This window comes from Littorina saxatilis, linkage group LG7, assembly GCF_037325665.1.
Source record: "Littorina saxatilis isolate snail1 linkage group LG7, US_GU_Lsax_2.0, whole genome shotgun sequence".
Classification (NCBI taxonomy): Eukaryota; Metazoa; Mollusca; class Gastropoda; order Littorinimorpha; family Littorinidae; genus Littorina; species Littorina saxatilis.
The window spans coordinates 40,052,704-40,078,287 of NC_090251.1; the positions used below are offsets into that span (position 1 = coordinate 40,052,704).

The following is a 25,584-nucleotide window of genomic DNA, read 5'->3' on the forward strand; positions in this document are numbered from 1 at the left end:
TGTTTTTGCTTCTGCTTTTTGTTTTCCCGTCTGTTCATTGTCCCGAAGAAGCCCCCATAGACGAACGTTCGACTTTGTCTTTGTCTGTGCTGTACTTGTGTTGGGGAGTACCGATTTTTGTTTGTTTTTCAACTTTGGTTCTGTTTCGTTTTTGCTTGTACATGACATGTTAATGGTTTCCTATTTCCTCAGAGTCAGAAAACCATGCATCCTTGTTATTATGATGTATGTATGATTGTGTTTTTCTGTGAGTCTGCCTGAGTTTTTCGAAGCTTTTTTAGTTACTTTTTGCTGCCAAAACACAATTTTATTTTCGGCAGGAAAAGGAAACAAGGGAGATAAAAGCATCGCTTTTCTTTATCTGTGATACATAGTAATCTCCCTTTGTAGATTACGACTGCTCCAAACGAGGGGCAAGCAAGATATTCAGTTTCCTGTGTTTTCGAGCGTACACAAACTGACGAAAGTGTCACAAGTTACAAGACAGTTATTTAAGAGATTTACGCTCGTAGAGTTTTCAACGAAAGGCTTCCACGCGGCAAAGTGGGTTCTTTGATCTGGGACGTTTCAAACAACTTCAACAGAAACCATGAAAAATGGCACCGAATGCATCGTTTTGTGCAGTGATGGTATACATCATCTGTGTATGTCTACGAGGTAAGATGCTAACCGGTAGTTACACATCGTGGTTTGACGATAGTCAGATAACAATAATGCCTTTTTTGTTGTTGAATAGATCTAATTTAGATTCCGTTATACTTTTTTTGACAAACGAACTCTGTCCATATTTCCTAATGATTGTTGATACTGTAAAACAATACGACATGTAGGAACATTCATCTTATCTTATCATTCTCTTCTAAATATTACGCTCATAGCTGATAATAACTGCAAGTAAAAATGCGCGACTTCACGTCTTCTCAAATGTAAACAAACGTTGTAGAGCGCTGTTTACAGATCTAATGAACAAAGGGAAGTAAGCGCTGTAAATGCATACGATATGTGTTATAGAGTAAGTAAGAGTTATTGGGAACCTGTCTCCTGGCACCTGCGAGAATAACAAGTAGTGGAATGAACGTACGTACGCAGTCATACACAAGAACCAGCTTATATAGTCCTTAGGCCCCCCCCCCCCAAAAAAAAAAAAAAAAAAAAGAAAAAAAGTTGTATGTTTCTGGTCACCCGACCCTACCTAGTTTTTTCCCGCCGACCCTAGACTTTTTTATATTTAGTCAAGTTTTGACTAAATATTTTAACATCGAGGGGGAATCGAAACGAGGGTCGTGGTGTATGTGCGTGTGTGTGTGTGTCTGTGTGTGTGTGTGTGTGTGTGTGTGTGTCTGTCTGTCTGTGTGTGTAGAGCGATTCAGACCAAACTACTGGACCGATCTTTATGAAATTTGACATGAGAGTTCCTGGGTATGAAATCCCCGAACGTTTTTTTCATTTTTTTGATAAATGTCTTTGATGACGTCATATCCGGTTTTTCGTGAAAGTTGAGGCGGCACTGTCACGCCCTCATTTTTCAACCAAATTGGTTGAAATTTTGGTCAAGTAATCTTATTCCTTGTCGGTTCCTGATTCCAAAAACATATAGATATGATATGTTTGGATTAAAAACACGCTCAGAAAGTTAAAACAAAGAGAGGTACAGAAAAGCGTGCTATCCTTCTTAGCGCAACTACTACCCCGCTCTTCTTGTCAATTTCACTGCCTTTGCCATGAGCGGTGGACTGACGATGCTACGAGTATACGGTCTTGCTGAAAAATGGCATTGCGTTCAGTTTCATTCTGTGAGTTCGACAGCTACTTGACTAAATATTGTATTTTCGCCTTACGCGACTTGTTGCATTTGTAAAAAAAAAAATAAAAAAAAAGCGTCAAACCGAAAGTAACAGACGGCAGACGACACAAGGGGGATAACCCCATCCCTTTTGTCTCATTTGTTTTGTAATGTGTTGTCTTTCTCTTTGTATAGTAAGTCCAGTCTCTTTGCGTCATTGTATAGTTTTTTCTATCCTGACCCACAAAAAACAAAACAAAAAAAACAAAAAAATTCCCTACCTACCTACCCTATTTTTTTGTAGCCATGTTACCAGAAACATACAACTTTTTTTGGGGGGGCCTTATATCAAGATTGGTTTTCACAGAGCAAACACACAAACACACACTATGTTACAGGGTTGCCTCGAAAGTATCTGTAAGAATCTTAAACAAATGAGACAGAGCGCTTTTTAGAGATCTAATAAATAAAGGGAAGTAAGCGCTCCAAATGCATTCCACATAATGTAAAAGAGTAAGTGAGACCTATTGGGAACCAGTCTCCTGGCACCTGTGATTAGATACACTTTGTAGAGCTGTTTGAAGTGTTTTGTGTCAGAAATATGTTTTCGAATTTTTTTTTTAAGATAAACGTACTTGTGAGCCTTCACGACAAGACCTAACACTTGTATTGGTGCACCTCGTGTATAACTCTGTCTGTCTGTTTCACACACACACACACACACCCACACACACACACACACACACACACACACACACACACACACACACACACACACACACACACACACATACACACACACACACACACACACACGCACTCGTCTACACACGCACATACACACACAGACACACACAGACACACACAGACACACAGACACACACACACAGACAAACACACACACACACACCTACTCATACAAAGCCATTTTCAGTAAACGAACTGCATACTTTTCAGCCTCCGGTCAAGCAGTACGGACCCGAATCCTGCCATCTGACCAGCTCCTTTTAGAATCCAAAGGGGAGAGGTCAAGGCCACACGGTAGTGCGGTCATCTGGTGCCTCGTCCAAGACCTTGACCCCATAAGTGAACAGGTCAAGGCCCTAGAGCTGTTCTTCAGATCGGCACCCCAGATAGGCACTGGTCTGGATTTGGATGGAGATGGCAAACTTTTCGAGGGTAGCTTCAGCCAGTTTGGATTCTCATCCGGACCAGAATGGGAACCAAGAGAAAGGTCCGGTAGTAAGGACAAAGAAAAGAAGACAGGCTCCACTTCGGACGATGGACGTGATATGGATGTAACAAGAGCTGAGGTGAGTGCTTGTCTGAGCAATGTATGGTTAGTGTGTGTGTGTGTGTGTGTGTGTGTGTGTGTGTGTGTGTGTGTGTGTGTGTGTGTGTGTGTGTGTGTGTTTGTTTAATTCAGTTTTAAGTACTTCCCTTAAATGTACCCCTTTCGGCTTTAGAATAATGTGTGCTTAAAATGTCCATGCCTTACCACGCATTAAGTCATTTTTCCTGTCTATCGTGTCACCTGGAAACTATCGGGAATTCAGATTTGTTGCTACACATTATATTTCCTTGTTCCTAATACAGGGATTTCCAGACGCTGGATTCAGCAGTTCCAATAGTTCTAGCTCGCCCAATAAGAACACGTCTAAGAAGTTTGACGCTACTGACTCTATAAGCCGAGGAAACCGATTGGATCAACGAAGGTTGTTGCCAGGCAGCGTCAGCGTGGCCAGAGTGTTTGCGTCGGCGGCGGCGGAACTCGGTGTGCGTCACGTGCAAAGGTCAGGGGTCAGCGTTCGTGGGGTCATCAGCAGCTCCAATCCCAACCTGAGCTCATTGCAGGTAATGTTGGTGATATCCCGATTGAGCTTGTTGAGCTAGTTTCACCGTCACACTGAGTGAGTCTCAAATTTATGATCGCTCTTATTTTGAAATAAATAACGTCACTTTTACCGGGTCAAATGCGCAATGTGCCTTAATTTAAGCTTTCTTTAATTTTTTTAACGTTGATTTTTTTCTCTTCTCAGTTTTGCGCATCAATACAAATTTTGCTGAGTATTGGTACTAATGGAAGTGGTAACCATCATCTTGCACAGAAGATGTTCACGCGGCGAGTAAAGATTTAGTATGTACAGATTCGTCCAGGCTTTGTTCCACTTGGACACATGAGAGACAGCTTAAGCTTTACTCCCTCACGACGAAGCCATTAGGGGCATGTCAGACGGGTAAACCTGGCTTTGTATAAATAAAAAAATTAAAAAAATAAGTAGATGTGCAACGCCAAGGCACTGCATACCCCAGCGAGACACACCTCTCTCTCTCTCTCTCTCTCTCTCTCTCTCTCTGTCTCTCTCTCTGTCTCTCTCTCTCTCTCTCAAACACACACACACACACACACACACACACACACACACACACACACACACACACATACCCCAAGTTACACACATACACACTCACTCACACACACTCACTCACTCTCTCACACACACTTCATACACACAAAACACCCCCCCCCCCAATACGCACATATAGACAGACGGACATACACACCTTTACTAACAAACACACACACATACACTTACGCACACGCACAAACACACACCCACCCACCCACTCTCTCTCTCTCTCTCTTTCTCTCTCTCTTTCTCTTATACAAACAGACACACACACACATACACACACACACACACAAACACACACATGTACATACGCACGCATGTACGCACGCACACACCCACAGACACACACACACACACACACACACACGCACACACACATTGACTCACACAAATCTCATGACATACACACAAAACACACACTCATACGCACATACACGGTTGGCCTAGTGGTAAGGCGTCCGCCCCGTGATCGGGAGGTCGTGGGTTAGAACCCAGGCCGGGTCATACCTAAGACTTTAAAATTGGCTATCTAGTGGCTGCTCCGCCTGGCGTCTGGCATTATGGGGTTAGTGCATGCTAGGACTGGTTGGTCCGGTGTCAGAATAATGTGACTGGGTGAGACATGAAGCCTGTGCTGCGACTTCGGCCTTGTGTGTGGCGCACGTTATATCTCAAAGCAGCACCGCCCTGATAATTATGGCCCTTCGTGGTCGGCTGGGCGTTAAGCAAACAAACAAACAAATACGCACATAGACAGACGGACACACACACCTTTACAAACAAACACATATACACACTCATACACACACAAACATACACACAAACTCATGCACACACACATTCACACATACACACTCTTTCTCCCTCTCTCTCAGTCTTTCTTACACACACACACACACACACACACACACACACACACACACACACACACACACACACACGCACACGCACACACACACCCCAAGTTACACACGTACACACATACACACTCACACCCCCACACACACAAATACACACACACACACCACACACATACGAGTACAGACTCATGCACACACACACACACACACACACACACACACACACACACACACACACACACACACACACACACACACACACACACACACACACACACACACACACACACACACAAACAGTAACACTAACACATGTGCACAAAATGAACACAAACACACACACTGCGCGAGAGAGAAAGACTTCAGGGAGGCATGACGTCATGATGCATTAATTGACGTCAAAGACTTTCGACCGTGACGTATTCTTCTTACGCGAGCTTTATCCATAGACTTGGAAACTACGGAATTTCTACCCGTCCAAAACGGCCTTGGGTGGCGTTTGCTGAAAAAATGGGGGCGACTATTGCACCCACCGTATTTTTGTTAGTATGGTCCCAATTTTTGGTGAACTTCTATCTCCAACTGTAGCACGTAGCCGGGCACAAAGAATCCTTCTTTATCATGTATTATTCGGTATGCACATTTCTCAAGTCGATTACAGTATACCGTTCACGGGATACCTCCAGCTTCGCTGGGATAAAAACCAAAATTAACCTTGCAGAGAGGGGGGGAGGGGGGGCTACATTCAGACAGTACGCTTTCGGCGGCTAGAGGAGACCTGGGCTTGAGGTGCGCGAGAAAGTTAATTACCACCCCAACGGAAGCCAGCCGCAGTGTTCGATTGGTTGGATCTGAGATTTGTTGTGATTTCAACGAATCAGACCCCGCGGTTTGTTCTCTCCCGTTTGGGCGGCACCCACTTTTGGTTCGTGCGCCTCAGCCCTGCATATGGCTAGGGACCTGGCTGGGTCGTCTTGGGTCAGTGTTGTAAAGGGTTACTTCGGGGGCGGTTGGCCGATGGGACAAAGGGACTTAATATGTTGGTTTTCTCTCTATCTGGGACAGCCTGACTGCATTTTCTGCTGAGTGGTATTATTTTAATGAATTAGTTTAGCAAAACACCGCTTATTCCAATGAATTATTGTTCACCTGCAAACATTTCGCACAAAACAGTTATCCGACTTTGACTGATTCAAGAGCTGCATTGATTCATAGTATGCTAGCGTTTCTCTAATGTAGAGACCGAAACTTTCTTGAATCCTGTACACTTGCTTTGAAAAATAATGTTTTATTTTAGCAATAGTGTGTCTCCAAAATCCAGGTGGCGATCGTTTTTTTGCGTTCCAAACATCAGAAGAATAATTATTATTGTTTCATTGTGTCACAAACACATACTTCATCGCTTTGGTGAGGAGGACGGTATTTTGGTTTAAACAGCGTAAGCAGACAATAAGAACACTTCCCTGAGCAAGAGGTCAACTATCTTGTCCTATACAAATACACGACTGCACGACAGACTATGATGGTGGACAATAGTACAATGCCATATAAGTTCAGGGAAAACTGAATAAAGCCAAACAAAATAAATGAAAAACAACAACAGATAGAATAACTATGGAAGAAGAAATGCAAGTGAACAGACACACATACAAGCAAAAAAACGAAGCAAAAAAACACACACACAAAACAGCAACAAACAAACATAATCAAAAATGATAAACATAATAAAACAATTCGTAATCAAAAACAAAAATGGTAGGCTAGGTTATAAATTTGAACGTTTAATTATTGAATAAAACAAAACGTTAAATTTACAATACATCGGCCCAGTGGTCTTTTATGTAGACAGACAAACAAACACTTATTATACAGATAATGAACTTGTCTCAAAATGGTCGACGAAACTCGCTTGCATAAAACCGGCGTGGCAATGCTCAAACAACCGGCACGGTGGCCTAGTGGTAAGGCGTCCGCCCCGTGATCGGGAGGTCGTGGGTTCGAACCCCGGCCGGGTCATACCTAAGACTTTAAAATTGGCAGTCTAGTGGCTGCTCCGCCTGGCGTCTGGCATTATGGGGTTAGTGCTAGGACTGGTTGGTCCGGTGTCAGAATAATGTGACTGGGTGAGACATGAAGCCTTTGCTGCGACTTCTGTCTTGTGTGTGGCGCACGTTATGTCAAAGCAGCACCGCCCTGATATGGCCCTTCGTGGTCGGCTGGGCGTTAAACAAACAAACAAAATGATCAAACAAGCAGAAACAGACAATCAGATATGCTGAAGGACAGTGGTGGGGGAAACGCTTTGACCATTGTGTTTCTTGGTGTGTTTTACAGGTAGCGATGAGGCGAGCGACGTGTAGTGACTGTGGAACATACGTGTGTGTCATGCACTACAGGGACCACAGAGGAAACATCACTCAGGCCCGCAGCAGTTGTGACTTTATTGTCGCCCGTAGGTGGACATTTGTCGTATGTTTGTTTTTCTGTTGTTGGTGTGTACTTTGGAGGGTATTTTGAAACTCGATCTCTCTCTGTCTCTCTGTCTGTCTGTCTATCTGTCTGTCTGTCTGTCTGTCTGTCTGTCTCTCTCTCTCTCTCTCTCTCTCTCTCTCTCTCTCTCTCTCTCTCTCTGTCTCTCTGTCTCTAGCTCCCTCTTTCTCTCTCTCTCTCTCTCTCTCTCTCTGTCTCTCTCTCTCTCTCTCTCGCTGTGTCTCTCTCTTTCTCTCTCTCTCTCTCTCTCTCTCTCTCTCTCTCTCTCTCTCTCTCTCTTTATCTCTCTCTCTCTCTCTCCGATTATGTTTTGTTTTTATTTAAGTTTTATGTTTTGGCTCGCTCGCTGTTTGTGTTTGCCTAAAGTTCTTTCTGACTTTCTACTATGCTATTTGCCATTACCCTCGTTAATAAAGACCGGGAAGAGTTGCTTTTCTGTTGTTATGTTTTTATGTTGTTGTTGTTGTTGTTGTTGTTGTTGTTGTTGTTGTTGTTGTTGTTGTTGTCGGTGTTGTTGTTGTTGTTGTCGGTGTGATCATGTATCTTCATTGTTTCTTTAAAGGCAAGGTAAGCAATGTTCACGCATGAAACGATCTTACTTGGTACCATGCACGTTCCCACACATATTGTATGTATGAATGAACAGGCTATGTATTGCGCTGTGTTACAAGCCTGAGTCGGCAGCAGAATGACATTCGTCATCTGGTTAATAATAGGAACAAGCCTGAGTCGGCAGCAGAATGACATTCGTCATCTGGTTAATAATAGGAACAAGCCTTGCTATTCAGAATTTCGCTGCAGCCATGCATACAGGTAATACAGACTGCATTCACTCCCCAGTCTTTTTAAAGATACCACCTTCCTTTTCGTGTGAAGAACCGTGTAGAACACTACAAATCTTCCAGGCTTTCGCGTGAGATAAGAATACCCATCCAGTTAAAACGGGGGCCTGGTAGCTCAATTCATAGAGGACTGGACTAGTGATCCGCGCACTGATTCGAATCCGGGCCGGGACGGATACTGGTCAACTGTATGTGCATACTCTGACGGTATCCATGTCCCACCCCGTGTCCCCACTGCGGCAAGTACGAGATATCGGTCATTCTGCAACGCCGTGCTATTATTGTGGTTACTGGTATCATTCAATTGCATCGAAGTGTCACCAGTCTTACATACTATTGCAGTGTGTTTTAATTATTGAATAGATGCAAGTAAACCGACGAAAAACAAAAATGCTTTAGATTGGGAATTAGACTGATACCGAAACCCTTTGAAGATATCTCTTCCTTTTATAATCCAGCAAACGTTGGCATAACGTTAAATATGTCGAGTGAAGGGAGAGAATGCAAGTACCCTTTGAAGATCCGTCTTTCTCTCTTTGTTTCAGAATCTGTCACACGTCGACTAAACGTAAGGATCGTCAAAGCTCCGACGAAGGTCGCACAGTCAAATACTTCGTCTGCAAATTACCAGCAGCCAACGGAGCCCGTGGATCTGTTTTGCTTCGGAACGATTTCGGATCCCAACACTCCCATAGCGTGGAGAATACAGGCTGTTAATAAAAGCAGCAATGCCACAATGCAACGACCGGAAATGTCAAAACAGGGAGAGCCTCGACTTGGTAAACACTGCCAATATTGGCGAGCGAGTCTCCTGCACCATGTTTGGGAGGACGATGAAACATGGCGTTTTGGGTGCTTCCTGTCACGTGACGAAGGGCTTTTGGCGAGCGCATTGCTGAGTAAATCAGGTTAGTATTTAGACATGATTTCTGAAAGAAGCGACCGAGAGAAGAAAAACAGAGAGAAAGGAAAGATGTGTTCTCGTGTGAGAGATCATAGTATAGCCCGCTTAGCGCGCCCACCACGGCGTGTGTGTGCGTGTGTGTGTGTGTGTGTGTGTGTGTGTGTGTGTGTGTGTGTGTGTGTGTGTGTGTGTGTGTGTGTGTAATTGCGTGTGTGCTTTCGTGTGTGCGTGCGCGGTTTGTGTTTTGCGGCATGGAGATAGTAGAGAACGAATGTCAGCTTCACCATAGACCTTTAACTGTGCGTGTATCTGTGCTAAAATTAGTGAATTCATGTGTTCATTCAGGTTAGTTAACAATATCATCTATGAACCACATAGCTGTTTCGATAACCTAACATTCTTGTCATATGATTCCTTCACCTTTTCTGTGCTTCTGTGCAATATTTCCCACAGGTCCCGAGGTCGTCGCAGAATGTGGAGACTCCAACTCTACGTCACCGACAAAGGAAGGCGACAAAGTCACAGTCACTTGTGACGTCACACATCACAATGACGTCACAGCCGTGACATGGAAACAGGGAGGCGTACAAGTCGGTACTTGTCGCGTGACGTCCAAAACAAGCAACGAGACTGTATGGAGCTGCTCTGTTTCGAGTCCTGACTACTCTGCTGAGAAAAAGAAAACACGATTCGAACTAAATATCGGTCAGTATGAAGTCATCCGGGACAAGGGGCAGTGGGGTTGTGTGGTCACCCCCCTCGCGTTCGACATGGCAGCGTCTTGCATTCTTGGATAATGTTGTGTGTTTGTTTGCTTGGCTGGTTGCCAGTTAGTGTTTGTTGGTTCGTTCGTATGTTTGTTTTATCTCTCGGCTGTTTGCTTCCCCTTTTACCAAATGAGGAATCGTTTCCTTTGACTTTGTTCACTGTGTTCACCGTGTTCACTTCTTTTGAATCCGTTACCCGAAACAGACTGACAGGGATAAGTATTTTAAAGGTTATATTTCCGCGAATATGATAACATCAGACGATAAGTATTGTGCAATTTTGATTGTTTTCCCTTACCGAAAATCACAAGAATCTTCTAAAATTGTAATTAAAAAGACCAATGTAGCGACGTGATGGTTCATATTTATCTGACTCTTGAAATAAACTTGGATTAAAAGCTTCCTGCATTACAAAGAAGAAGAAAACAACGTGTTTCCAACTTGTTATCATTGTCTTGTCAAACTGAACGAATGGAAAACGCTGTGTGTTTACACAATTAAGTTGATATAGCATGTACTGCTCTTCCTTTTGCACCCCAAACCATTCATTGCCGTGTCATTTCATTCAATCCTCAAATGGCACGGGAATAAATGTTTTAGTTGAAGCACGTGAATTGTTTCTATTTTGTTGCTAGGTTTTTTATGAGAATAAACAGGATGGTGCCAAAAGTATCGCATATCGGCAGAAAAAAAAAGTTTATTGCGGTGCATTTGGATTGCTCAAAAGGAAAATAGACAAACATATTTTGTACGTGACTGTAACTCATAACTCATAACTCATAACATTTTATTGATCCAACAAAGGAAATTAAATTAGTCATCAGCACATATAGGTCATTAATTAATAACTATAAAAGAATAAAAGAAGAAAATTCATAAAACCCATGATATAAAAATACCCTTTTTTCTTGCACACCTGACACACCGACACACCAATACACATGCATACATGCCTACATACATACCTACATACATACATACATACATACATACATACATACATACATACATACATACATACATACATACATACATACATACATACATGTTACGCATTATAGTAACATTGGATTTTATTTCCATGGGTGACACCCTTAAGTCATTTCCTTGCGAGACGGAACGCCGTAAAGAGAGATGACGTCAAAAGCGTGACGTCAAAAAGGAAGAATGACACAGAGGAAAACACGAGGTTGGAAATGGTTATGATAGATCTCTACGCCTACACCGTATGAAAGATTATTAGATTTGCAAATTCATACGATGATTCTATCAATAAAGACTTGAGATATTTGTCTTTTGTACTTCGCGTTAAAAGATGTATGGAAGAGTTGTTTTATTGAATTGTTTTGAGACACGTGCGAAGGCCTATATTCGTAGCGTAGAGTTTACTTTGAGTCCATTCACCAAGATCAGTTGATTTCACGTTCCATTTTGGAGAACAATCAAGTTTTTTTTTCGGGAGTTATATTTCATCACAAACCTGAATTATGCAGGTAAGAAACTGCTAAAGTAGGAAAAAGGGAAGTAATAATATCGTTCTTCATTTCAGAAGTAGAGCGGCACATTTTCATCCCTACGTTCATCTGTTTTGTGTGTTTCAAAGGCGAAGCAGTTGGACGAAATCCAAAATTCCATTGGTTGTAAGTAACGGTCAGAATGATTAGATAGATGTTAGGCTCATAAAGCTGATGATAACATGTTGTTTTCACTTTGATCGACAGGTTTAGATGCTGTTTAGATGCTGGTTAGACGCTCGTGTAGATGCAAGCTGGAGATGAATCGGACGCCAACTGAGAGAGAGATGGAACCGTGTTAAAGAACTGATATCACCGTCACCCCATCGCCGAGATATCCAGGGCATCATCATCGTCATTCACTTCATCGTCGAAGACATCAAGAGCATCCTCAACATCGTTCGTCACATCATCAAGGACATCATCATCACCGTTGAACTCATCGTCAAGACATTAAACTTTAAAGACATCATCTTCATCACCGACGCCGTGTATAAACACTCCGAGAGCTTACAGTCGCTCATTTCGGCAAGATCAAACCTCTCACACCTGATACTTGACCTGTAGTGCCGAGTACGTCGATGCATGAAGATGAGTAACCAAAATTAAAGCCGTTTTTCACTCATTGTAGTTGTGTTCGTCCAGTTGCTTCCAGTGTTTATTCTTTCTGTCGATACTTTTGAGTCTGTCTATCGTTCAATTAAGTTAAAAGGAACCACGCATATCACTAACTATAAAAGCGAACAGCCGCCAAATAATCATACCCTAGACAACATTAACAAAATTCGAGATTCAATCTTGAAAGAGCCGGACACGTGAAAATCCTCCCATCGGATTGTGACATATTGGTTGCCTCGTCCGGGATAGGCTATTTCGTTTAGATACATGTGAAGAAATTGTCTTGTGTGGTTTGTGTGTATTCATTGATCATTCATTAGTTAAGTAATTAGTATATGTTTATTTGTGTATTTATTTAAAGGGAAACTATAGTGTAGTATGGGTAAAAACTCACTGTAGATCACATCCTTAATGAAGGTAAACTAAATAACACAACCTTACTGAAGGTAAAAACAAAATGTAACTCTCGAGGAAAAAAACAAAACTGGAAAGTGAAAGTTAGATCACTTTCATCTATCTGTAGATCTAGTTCTAGCAGGTAGGATTAGTTGGCAACATTCTGTTGGGGAACGGCTCAAATTCCTTTCTAAGTAGAACCAACGAAACAAAAAGGAAGTCGAAATGGAGATATTTCGCAAAAACATTTTGAACTAGTTTATTTACGTTCACGCACATGGGAAAAGTCATTTGACTATTTGTGGTGACAGATTCAATGGACAGAGTCTGAGTATCTAGCTAATAAACTATTCATAATATTGAAGATCACGGATACTTTCTTAGTGTTGAAATTAGCTACTTCAATTAGTTCTAAGAAATTTTCTAGATAGAAACCGTGGGATCTTTATATACGTTGGATTACGTATGGTGATAGACTAGAGTGATAATACTGGGAGTCGAGCCGCAGTTGTATTGACCACTCTAGGTCACAGAACGAATGGTTACGAGTTGACAGTAACATTGTTCAGTTACAGTTTGTAATAACTGATTTTTTCCATAAATGCGAAGTAGGTTCGAGATAGTCTGTGATGAGATAAATTCCATGCACAGTACCCGATATAGAAACTTCGCACGTCCTCAAATTTGGAGTGAAGGCGTGTGGTGAGACTGACGTAGAAAGCCAGACAGGTAAGATGGATACTTCAGTGGATGCAGCCCTGGAAGCGACGAGGATTTTGATGGATAAAGGGAAGTTACTTGGTTTGGAGGGATCTGAGTTGCGTGATTTTGTTCTGGAATGTGAGCGTGAGAATGGTGAACGTGCGGAGCGTGCACGTGAACGTGCTGAACGTGCGGAAATTGCCGATGCTGAACGTAAACGCGCCGACGCTGAACGTGAACGTGAACGTGCCGACGCTGAACGTGAACGTGAACGTGCCGACGCTGAACGTGAACGTGAACGTGCCGACCGTGTTGAACGTGAAAGAGAAGAACGCGAGCAACAAACTCGACTCGAGGAGTTGAGGATTCAGGTCGAATTAGCTCGCGCAACAAACTCACGCGATCGCGGAGGCGATGAAGAAGAAGGAAATCAGAACAATAACAATCACAGAAATCATAGACCTCGCGATACCGATAACTACCAACCGAAGTTACCATTCCTCGAAGACAAAGACGATGTAGAAGCGTTCCTTCTGCAATTTGAACGTCATGCTGAAGCATCACACTGGGACCCTAACACTTGGTCTGTACGTTTGTCCGCACTGCTAAAAGGTAAAGCACGCACTGCTTACACCAAGATGAAAGTCGCTGATGCACGCGACTACGCATTGCTCCGAAAGACTTTGCTGGAAAGATTTCAGATTACCGCGGAAACATACAGACAAAGATTCAGAAACACACGGAAAGAAAACGCTGACTCGTACAAAGAGTTCATTACTCAGATTTCTTTGTTCCTCGATCGCTGGGTTGAAATGTCCAATATCGGAGAAAGTTTCGATGATTTCAAAGACCTCATACTGACGGAACAAGTGTATGAAAGCATGCCTACTGAACTCGTCACGTACGTGAAGGATAGAAAACCAAACAGCATTGATGACGTGATCGACACCGTAACTCTCTACGAAGAAAACCGACCCAAAGAAAGCCGTAGACATGGGAAGAAACCTGAAGAGAGAGGACACAAGGCAACACACGGGACGAATTCCACAAACAAGGACAAGGACGGAGGAAATAAAAGCAGAACCAGCGTCAAATGTTTCAGATGTGGAAAATTGGGCCATTTCAAGAAGGATTGTCGCCAGCCTCCGAAAGATGAATCAGCCAGTGCCGCATTTCAAGACGAGAATGACGTCGAGGGGAATGCGACACATGATCAACTGTGCGACAAATGTGTTCACAAGAAATTCACGAAACTGTCCCAAATCGTAGTTGAAGGCCAGGTAGTCACTGCTTTCCGCGACACCGGAAGCACCTCTACGATTGTTGATTCCAAACTAGTACCAGCTAGCAAGATTACTACGCGCACAAAAGAAACGTCTTTGGCGAAGAAATCAGTGAAAGAGAAACTATCGGTCGCACACGTTTACATGGACACGCCGTACTTCGTGGGAGAAACCGAAGTTAGCGTCATGGAGAATCCTGTCCATCCTGTGTTGATTGGAAACTCGATGGGTGTAGGATCGGAGAAAATCGAGACACCTGTATATCCAGTCCGTGAGACCGTAATCCCTGAAACCACTGCAACAGCCGTTACCCGAGGACAAGAAAAACGTGAAGAGGAGGGGAATGCGTCAATTCCCAGTTTTCCTATGGAAGGAAAGATCTTCACCGTTGCTGATCTAAAGAGAGAACAGCAAGACGACAAAAGCCTTGAGAAATTACATGTGTTGGCACGAACGAATGTAACTCGAGGGCGAGTTCAGTTCATCTATGACAAGGACTTGTTATATCGCCAATACAGTGACAAGCAAGGAAAGGACCACCGACAAGTAGTAGTACCTCCCAAGATGCGGGCAAAGGTATTGTCCACCGGACACGATACGGCGATGTCGGGCCATCTCGGACAGAAGAAATCAAGAGAACGGATTTGGCAAGATTTTTTTTGGCCGGGGATCACTATCGGAGCGTTGTAGGGTGAAGTGGCTGGTTCGATAACCTTCAAATCCAACATCTCCTTCACTTCACGTTCCACCACGTCCACTAACGCATGAGGTATGGGTCGTGGTTTCACGTACACAGGTCGATCATCAGTCATCTTGATGTTGCAGATTTCTAGAGTCGTAGCTTTTGGTACATCAGTCAACGATGCGCTGAATTCTGTACATGCGTCTCTGACTTCACGTTGTTGTCTTGCCGTCAATGTGTCAGCTACATGTACATCTTTCTCATTCTCGGTACGTTTTGTAGACGGAATGAGTATGCTGGGATCAGGTCCCATGTTGGCGAATATTTCGTCATCTTGTTCTTCTAGATCTTCAACGACTATCGCGCTCTGTTCCACCACTTCTTCTGGAAGTTTCTCTGGTTCAGCGATCATTTCTCGTTCATGGTACTCTCGCAAAAGGTTGATGTGATAGACACGAGTCTGGCGACCCACTTTGATCTTGTAATCAAATGAGTTGATCTTCTCCTCGATCACGTATGGTCCCTTCCATGCAAGTTCTAGCTTGTTGTGTTTCGTTGGCAGTAGAAGCAAAACTCTGGTGCCGACAATGAGTTCTCTCTTCTTCGTCTTCTTGTCGTAGAAGTGAGCTTGTCGTATTGCTGACTTGGCGAGATGGTCGCGGGCGATCTTGCACGTTTCTTCAATGCGATTTCGCAGATCAATAACATGTTCAGCCGTCGTGCGTATCTCGTCGTTGCTTTCTTCTTCCGTCCACAGTTGACGCAATACTTGCATTGGTCCACGCACTGTCCGCCCATACAGAAGTTCGAAAGGAGAAAATCCAAGCGAATCTTGGGGAACTTCTCGGTATGCGAACAGTAGTGCTGGCAAGTACTGGTCCCACTTGGTCGGTTGTTCAAAAGTCATCTTCTTGAGCATCGCTTTCAAAGTTCCATTGAAACGTTCTACAACACCATTGCATTGAGGATGCCAAGGTGAAGTTGTCAATCCCTTGATTGCGAGCAGTTGGTTGACTTGAGTCATCAACTCGCTGGTGAACTGCGCTCCGTTGTCGGTCAATACTTCTTCTGGAAGTCCCAATCTTGTCCAGAATGTCCATAGCGCGTCAGCCACGGTTTCTGCCTTTATGTCTTTGAGAGCAACAGCTTCAGGATATCTGGTCGCGAAATCCACCATCACTAGGATATACTGCTTCTTTGTCTCAGACATGGGTTTGATTGGTCCTACTATGTCAACGGCTACACGCTTGAACGGAGTTTCAATCAGAGGCATCTTTCCCAGAGGTACCTTCCTCGTCCGTCCTTTTGGCATAGTACGTTGGCACACGTCACAATACATACATACATACATACATTCCATGTTAAAGGGTAGTTAAGAACATCACAGTAATTATATCATTGTTTGGATTAACAGATAAGTTTTTATGTAAATGATGATAACAACAATCCATAATTAACGCTATTGCACTACCAAAGAAGAGACCAACCAGAATGTGTGCGTTCACAGAATGTGTTATCGTGACAAGAAGTAAAACAAAATATGGCATAACAACAACAACAACACCAACAACAACAACATCGCCAATAGCATCACCACCAACACCAGCGCTAAGCAAGGGCACCACCACCACCACCCCCACCACCACCACAACAACAACCAATAATGCAACCGAAGTAACCAGCACCAGACCCATTATGATTTTATAAGTGGTACGCGTGTAGGCATTTTAAACAACCAGACACTTAGATTAAATGTATAATTACTTTTGTAACATAGTGTTCCTTTTATACCACACTCTTTTTTACAGTTTTAACTTTGTTTTCTAATCAAGGACAATGATTCCTTTGTTTTTCATCAGGTTCGTTAAATGCATGTTTCCGCCCCAACAAAAACATAGGAGTATTAAATTGTTGATTCCCAGTGGTACGCTACGTCGAATTTGTCGGGGAAAAAAACATGCCAGTTCTTCCTGCATTTATTGTAACTGTTTTCGTCTCATGGCGAAAGATGTTTGAACAGTCATTAAAATTAAACTTTGAAAAAAATGAACTGCAGTACCGAGAGCTTCTCAACAGTTTTTTCTTCTCGGTTTTATCGTGGAAAACGGGAAACATTTCCTATTGGCCAAAGCTAAGAACGGAGCATGTTACACAAACATTTAAGCCCACTTACAAGACGACAGTGTAGACAAGTACTCGTCTGTATTATCCTAATCAACATGATCACCAACGATAGGACACAAAAAAACAAGTCGCGTAAGGCGAAAATACAATATTTAGTCAAGTAGCTGTCGAACTCACAGAATGAAACTGAACGCAATGTAATTTTTCAGCAAGACCGTATACTCGTAGCATCGTCAGTCCACCGCTCATGGCAAAGGCAGTGAAATTGACAAGAAGAGCGGGGTAGTAGTTGCGCTAAGAAGGATAGCACGCTTTTCTGTACCTCTCTTTGTTTTAACTTTCTGAGCGTGTTTTTAATCCAAACATATCATATCTATATGTTTTTGGAATCAGGAACCGACAAGGAATAAGATGAAAGTGTTTTTAAATTGATTTGGACAATTTAATTTTGATAATAATTTTTATATATTTAATTTTCAGAGCTTGTTTTTAATCCGAATATAACATATTTATATGTTTTTGGAATCAGCAAATGATGGAGAATAAGATAAACGTAAATTTGGATCGTTTTATAAATTTTTATTTTTTTTTACAATTTTCAGATTTTTAATGACCAAAGTCATTAATTAATTTTTAAGCCACCAAGCTGAAATGCAATACCGAACCCCGGGCTTCGTCGAAGATTACTTGACCAAAATTTCAACCAATTTGGTTGAAAAATGAGGGCGTGACAGTGCCGCCTCAACTTTCACAAAAAGCCGGATATGACGTCATCAAAGACATTTATCAAAAAAATGAAAAAAACGTTCGGGGATTTCATACCCAGGAACTCTCATGTCAAATTTCATAAAGATCGGTCCAGTAGTTGAGTCTGAATCGCTCTACACACACACACACACGCACACACACACACACATACACCACGACCCTCGTTTCGATTCCCCCTCGATGTTAAAATATTTAGTCAAAACTTGACTAAATATAAAAAGAAAGAAAGAATGGATAGAAGAGATAGGAATAATTATTGTCATGAAGAAACACACACATACATGGAAAGGAAAGAACCAAATAAAAGATCCACACACACAACATGAAAGAAATAAGGAAAAGAAGAAACAAAGGAAGACAAATATAAAGAAATAAAATACAAAGAAAGACAAAATCCTTAACAAAAGTCACCCAGAAGGAAAGAAAGATAAGCCTTTGAACGATACACACATGTTTCCCAACCGGTCGCGTCATTGTTAGATTGGTATCTCCGCCTTACACTTAAAAAAGAAAAAAAAGGGAGACAGATATGAAGAAATGAAATAGAAGGACGGACAACATTCTAAAAAAAAAAAGCCACCCAGAAGGAAAGACAGATAAGCCCTTAAACAATACACATGCGTTTCCCAAGCGGTCGCGTCATTGTTAGATTGGTATCTCCGCCTTACTCTTTAGGCCCACCGGTTTAACGTCTTCACATTTATACAAGTCACATTCACAAACAACCAGAGAGCCTGTGTGTGTGGTCGTGACAGAAGTTACAAGTGGCAGGGGGGGGGGGGGGGGGGGGGGGGACGGGGCCGGGGGGGAGGGGGGGGGGGGGTCCAAGCGTTGCCTAGGATAAAGTTGTACATTAACATCACAACATGTAGCAGCCCTCAGCCTTCGTGGATGATATAGGAGTGCGGGACTGAGGAACTAAGACTTTGTTACAAGGATGAACTAGTCACGTTTCCTCAGCTTTCACAGTCCTGTCTGGTTCTCAAAGGTAAGTAAGCTATTTTTCTTCTCTCTCTTCTATAATTGTCTAGTTAGTATTGTTGTTTTATAGTAGAGCAATGTGTACTCATGGCATGTTAGCGTCTGTTACATTTAAGATTTTACTGAATCTTCATTGCTGGACACAAAGAATTGGCCTGTTGCAAATCGAACAAAGCATGAAAGATGCTCAGTCAGTTGTCTCGAGTGGAATGAGGATGGACAATTGCGACAAATGTCCAGCCCTGGTCATTATCTGCGTGTTAAATGAGCTAACTTTGAATTTTCTCTCCCGTTCTGTTAAACTGAAGATCTCAACAACAACAAAAATGATGTTTCATGTCTTATTTTAAGGATGGAAAATGTTTTGTTTATCTACAGAAGACGCACGAAAAACCAGTTAACAAAAACCACAACACAAAACAAAACAAATTCACCATGTTTACATTTTACATTTTAAATGTGTAGGCCCTACATGTCCTTGTGCTTCGCACCTGCAGTCTCATGTTCCTATTCTTATTAAGCCATTTTTAATGATCTAAATTCCACAGCAACACCAAGAAACAATCCCAGAGAACCGAACCTCATACCCCCAAAAGATGCTGGCGCAGGTTGTAGCGCCTCTGGTGGCGTTGCTGCTGCTGCTGCAGTGTTGGGGCGAGGTCCAGGCAGTGTCCAAGCATGCGTGTGAAGGAGAGGTCTTGCGCCTTAGTTGTCCAGCCACCACCAATACCGTGCTTCTCGTCTATTCTGGCATGTTTGGCAAAAAGCAGGGCACTCCAAAGGCGCCTTTCAAGTAAGGATTACGAGTTCATTTGTGCGGGAAGGGGGGGGGGGGGGGGGGGTCGTGGGGGGAGGGGGGTCGATGTGTTTGTATGTGTGTATATGTCAGTGTGTGTGTGTGTGTGTGTGTGTGTGTGTGTGTGTGTGTGTCTGTGTGTGTGTGTCTGTCTGTCTGTCTGTCTGTCTGTCTGTCTGTTTGTGTATATGTATCAATGTTATGTATGCGTGTCTGTCTTGTTTTGCGATGTATTTTTGTTAGTTTGGAGGAGAACAACAAATATATTTTAGGCAAAGGTTGGTTAGTCCCCTGTTTGCCTGCTTGGTTATTTAATGTAAACATCAAAATGAACTTGACATGTCCTTGCTTGGATTATTTTGAATAACGTGTAATGGGTTAAAGGGCGTCTCACCTTGTTAGCCTGTTCTTTTAAATGTTGGTTTTTTTGCTTGTTTTTCTATAAGCGGTTTTTTTGTTTTTAAGCGTTTTTTGTTTTGCGCCTGTGCCCCTTTCCTTGTGTCTGTTTCATTATGACCTCTCGTTTATTCTGTCAACGTGTCAGTCTCTTTCCATTGAAAGCACAATGTATAATGAAACGCGCCTCTGAGAATATCTCCTCAGTTTGCTATGTATATCTGATAGTTTGCCGCTGGTTGTTTTTTCATTCGATATATCCTCCTCCTCCTCCTCCTTCTCCCCCTCCTCCTCCTCTTCCTCCTCGTCCTCCTCCTCCTCTTCCTCCTCCTCGTCATCATCATTATCATCACCATCATCATCATCATCATCATCATCATCATCATCATGACCATCACCACCACCAACATCATCATCATCATCATCGTCGTCGTCGTCATCGTCGTCATCGTCATTGTCATCTTCCTACTTTTTCCCCAGCTCCTCGTCATCCTCTTTCTCCTCATACATGTCATTGCTTTTAAGTATGATACAACTCAGTCATGATGCTGGTGACAGGATGTTCCACTGCCACAGACATAATGTGTCTGCTTGCGTGAACAAATGAAAGTCTCACAGTCTGCACAACTGGTCACACGAGATGACGGACATGATGATTAAATAATGTAGCAGGTTTGCTTGACGGAACAGCATTTTCGTTGCACGGTCGTCTGGATAAATAATGTAGCCTGGCGCGCGTTGTTGTCGGTCTTAGTTCTCTTTGTACGACACAGCGTGTTCGGGGCCTGGTCGTCTGGATATGTAAATTAGCCTGGCTGTTTGCCTTTCTTTGTTTCTTTCTTTAAAGCACAGTGTTTAAGCCTCGTCGTCTGGATTGGAAAATGAGCCTGGCGCCTTTGTCTTCCCTTGCTTCTTTAACTTTTCACTGCACTCCCTGTTCGTAGCCAGCTTGCCTGTCTAAATGAAGTCGCCTGACGTTTTTACTGCTCATTGTTTTCTTTCTTTCTTTATTTTGTTCTTTCGTGCTTTTGTTCTTTGTGTTGTGCTTTCTTTCTCAATTCTTTGTTTGTTTCTTCCTTTCCTTCTTTGTTTCTTTCTTCATGTTTTAGTTTGTGTCTTTGTTTGTTTTGTTTCTTTTTACATTTAGTCAAGTTTTGACTGAATGTTTTAACATAGACGGGGAATCAAGACGAGGGTCGTGGTGTGTGTGTGTGTGTGTGTGTGTGTGTGTGTGTGTGTGTGTGTGTGTGTGTGTGTGTGTGTGTGTGTGTGTGTGTGTGTGACTTGTTCTTTCTTTCTTTACACTACTTATTGAGGGGCCGCTGGACGGCTTGAACCTCTGTGCTGACAGCATGCCTCTACTATATAATATCGCCACCTTTACATAACCGACTTGCTATACACGTAACCCCGTTTCAAATGAGTTACCCTCACATCACCTCTTATTTCATGGGTACACAGCTTCGGCCCCTGTTGATTTTTTCTGCCCATTTTTTTTTCTTTCTTTCTTTTTCAGTTCTTTGTTTGTTTCTTTCTTCCTTTTCTTCTTTGTGTCTTTCTTCGTGTCTTATTTTGTGTCTTTGTTTGTTTTTCTCTCTCTCTTTCTTTCTTTCTTTACACCGCTTATTGTTTTATCTCGTCCAGATGTGGCGATCGTGTCACGCTCCGCAGAAAGTGTGAGACAGACGTCACCTACCTCCTCAAGTTCAAATGCGAAGGTAAAATCAGGTGTGACATCATGGTCGACTTGGCGTCATTCGGGACCGAGTTCTGCCCGGATGTGATGAAGTACGCAGACGTGGAGTATGAATGCGTACCGGAAGCTACAGTTAAGGCCGTGCGCAGCTGTGCCGAAAAATGTCTGCCTCCCCCATCTGTCATCAGTATGCTGGTCGCCAAGTAAGTGTTAGATGCGAATTAGGAAATAGCTCTGTCGGTAGTGGCGCCTGCTTCAAAACCAGTTGTCGCTATCGGCGTGGGTTTGATCACCACGTTCGGCGAGGAATTTATTTCCCAGGGTCAACTTTGTACAGAGTCTCATCGATGTCCGAACACCCCCGTGTGCACGCATGCGCACGATAAAGAACCCAAGTTCACAGCGACAGTCTCAGGGCTTGGAAACATGAATACACCCATGCAGGAAAAAACATTTAAAAACGTGTAGCGCCGTATACTGTATGGCAGCTCGCTTTAACCAGGGAGGAAACAGTCTGAATTTCCCTGCGGGTAACCTCACAGGACTATATGAATCGTATCCTGATCCACCCCCCGCGGGTTAGGGTAGTCCCATATTGGTTGGGACGAGAAAGAATTTACCCGATGCTACCCAGCATGTCGTAAGAGGCGACTAACGGTTCTGTTTCTCCTTTTACGCTTGTTAAGTGTTTCTTGTATAGAATATAGTCAATGTTTGTAAAGATTTTAGTCAAGCAGTATGTAAGAAATGTTAAGTCCTTTGTACTGGAAACTTGCATTTTTCCAGTAAGGTCATATATTGTACTACGTTGCAAGCCCCTGGAGCAATTTTTTTATTAGTGCTTTTGTGAACAAGAAACAATTAACAAGTGGCTCTATCCTATCTCCCCCCCTTTCCCCTATCCCATCTCCTCCCTTTCCCCGTCGCGATATAACCTTGAATGGTTGAAAACGACGTTAAACACCAAATAAAGAATATCCTGATCCTTATCCTATGTCAGTTATACACAGAGATTGCGGTGTAGGAAAGTTCAGGGTAACATTTAAGCCTGTCCTTAACTGGGCGAAGTCGACTTCACAAAGTATACTTCGCGAAGCTGGCCGCACGGAACTCTAGCACTGAGTTTTCAGTAAAATGACTTCGCAAAGACTTCGTGAAGTTGACTTCGGGCTCAATCAAAGACCGCCTTACACAACAGCGTCCCAGATTAAAGCTGTGCCCTCAATGTGAAAACTACAGGTTTACGGAATCAGTCGAAATTCAAGGTAACATTTTTGCTGATCTTGATTTTTCGTAGAAGGAGTTTCAGTTTCTCTCCGTGTGCAAAGTTTGGTAGGCCTACCTTGCAACAGGTCCGTGCATTTGGGACACTTTACCGAGTTCAGGGGTAGACAACAAACATTACTGTCGAGCGAGATATGAAGTGTATGTCGATGACAATATGTTATTGTTGAATGGATTTTTGTGTATGTAGTCAGGTAGATAAGTGAGTAGGTGGATAGGCTGGTCACTTTTGACAAGGTTTCAAAATCGAAAATAAATTTAAGTTCCTGACTGCGTCTTTGTATTTTTGATCTAACTTTACTTAGTCTGACCATGGTTTTCTTTCTTGTCTATGTACAACAACACACCTTCATATTGACAGATACGCCCCAGCCGTGCAATCAAAGCCTCCATCTCCTCGAGTCAACAGCCCCCCAGCCGGCAGGCCCTCTAGCAACACTGGCAACGCACAAAACACAGGTCCTGGCAACCCGGGACCACCGGGTCCAGGCAATCCCAGACCACCGGGTCCAGGCAACCTCAGAACCCCAAGTCCCGGTAACTTTAGACCTCCAGGGCCCGGCAACTTCAGACCCCCTGGTCCTGGCAACCCTGGTAGGCCTCCTCCAAACCCCAACTCCTTCCCTCCGCGCCCCTTCCAAGGCAGACGTCCTCCCCAATCACCTCCACGACAACCCTTCCAGCCAAACGCTCCCCCCACTGCCAGTCTTCCCTACGCCGACTCCCGTTTCTCCGCCATCGTGAGCAGGATCATCCCACCCACCCATAATTCACAAAGCCAGCAAAGTCAACGAAGCCAGCCGAGCCAACGAAGCCAACCAAGCCAGCCAAGCCAGCCGAGCCAGCTAAGCCAGCTAAGACAGCCAAGCCAGCCAAGCCCACAAAGACAGCAAGGCGGCATCTTGTCGTCTCCTTCGATCAACGGTGCCAGTGGTTTCTCGTTCCCGCAAGCCTCCAGGCGTCCAGGCAGACCCTACACCTTTCAAGTGCGCCCGCCCGCGCCTGTCGTTCCAGCACCAAGCGGCACCAGCGGTTTCAGTGGATCTAGAGGATCGAGTGGCTCCAGTCGCCCTAGCGGATCGACTGGCTCCAGTGGCTCGAGCGGCTCGAGCGGCGGGAGTCTCCTGTCCAGAATGAAGAGCATGCTTGCAGAACTGAAAGCCAAGAAAGCAGCATCCGAGAGGGCGCTTGCTGCTAGAGAAGCCGCTGCTGTTTAGAAGCAGCTGTCAATCTTACTGATGAATGTCCTAGTTCCTTGGAGACCTGTTATGAATTACGAACGTCACTGACAGGAGCAGGCTTCTCTTATTGTTACTGAAAGTTAATGTTCTTTGTATCCTCGAGAGTCCCGTTATTGGAAAGATTACCCCAAAGAGAGCCGACTATTCATCTAAAGTTCTTGGTACATCTGATTCTTGGAGACCAGTTCTTTAGGCATGCCACTGACAGGATCTTGCTGCTTTTAATGTTTCAGAAAATCCCGGTTCTTCTGGTCCTCGTGATGGTAGTATTTAAACATGGTGCTGCTAGGGATCAGGTCGCTGTTAATAGGGACTTGTTTTTTTACAACATTCCCTGACAGGAGAATGTAGCAGTAACTGTTATTGATTGTCTTGGTTCTTCTAGCCATCCCGAATCCATTTGGAAACGTCACTGGTAACACTACTTACCTTTTTTTTTCTTCTTTTTTTTAAGCATAGGACAGTTTGGCAGTGAGCGTATGAAGTACGTTCGTTTCTTATCATGTACACGCTGAATGTAGATCTATAATGTTACTGCACTCTGTCTTTCTGCCTCTGTCTCTGGCTCTCTGTTTCGTTGCTATTTCTCATCATTTTCTTGATGATAAGTAATGTTTAACGCCCTCACAGTAAAACCATTAGGGGCATGTTCCCGGGTTTGACCCCGACTTTAGTTGGGGGTAAAAAAAGAGACAGAAAAAAGAAAAACAAAGAAAAGGGCCATCGCAAGGGAGGGATGGTTGTCGCATCATTTTCTTCTTCCTCTACTTCGCTAAAATTAAAAACAAACATGCGAATGGCTGATTCTGAGGGATCGAACTGGAGTGCACTGATTCAGCAGTCAACTGAAGAGAATATTGAACATGCACCGATGCAACACAACGACACTAGTATAGTATTTTGAGGTTGTCGTTACAGCCATTTACCCGTTTTTCTGTTTGAATGTGAATGTACATATACTGAACAAAAGTATGGTTTTCTTATACCGGAATGGTGTTGTTGTGGATTTGTTTAGGTCATGTTGTGAAGGTAAAATGGTGAGT

The 25,584-nt window shown here is 43.3% G+C and overlaps 2 protein-coding genes and 1 long non-coding RNA gene across 3 annotated transcripts; all 3 read left to right on the forward strand.

Annotated features, from left to right (window-relative positions):
- The first annotated feature begins 323 nt into the window (after window positions 1-323).
- Window positions 324-10,708, forward strand: LOC138970351 (uncharacterized). The gene is made up of 6 exons (XM_070342814.1): window positions 324-657; window positions 2,741-3,096; window positions 3,380-3,637; window positions 7,392-7,509; window positions 8,935-9,297; window positions 9,747-10,708. Exons 1-6 carry the CDS (start codon window positions 597-599, stop codon window positions 10,088-10,090), a joined length of 1,500 nt encoding a protein of 499 aa, XP_070198915.1. The 5' UTR covers window positions 324-596; the 3' UTR covers window positions 10,091-10,708.
- Window positions 10,709-11,105: 397 nt separating this feature from the next.
- LOC138971454 (uncharacterized) lies at window positions 11,106-12,200 on the forward strand. Its single transcript, XR_011457259.1, has 2 exons — window positions 11,106-11,553; window positions 11,782-12,200. It is a non-coding gene; the product is annotated as an uncharacterized lncRNA (long non-coding RNA).
- A 6,776-nt stretch (window positions 12,201-18,976) lies between these two features.
- LOC138971455 (calcium-binding protein P-like) lies at window positions 18,977-25,526 on the forward strand. The gene is made up of 4 exons (XM_070344181.1): window positions 18,977-19,135; window positions 19,677-19,921; window positions 21,965-22,219; window positions 23,662-25,526. The coding sequence occupies exons 2-4, from the start codon at window positions 19,725-19,727 to the stop codon at window positions 24,515-24,517; spliced, it is 1,308 nt and encodes a 435-aa protein (XP_070200282.1). The 5' UTR covers window positions 18,977-19,135; window positions 19,677-19,724; the 3' UTR covers window positions 24,518-25,526.
- The last annotated feature ends 58 nt before the right edge of the window (window positions 25,527-25,584 follow it).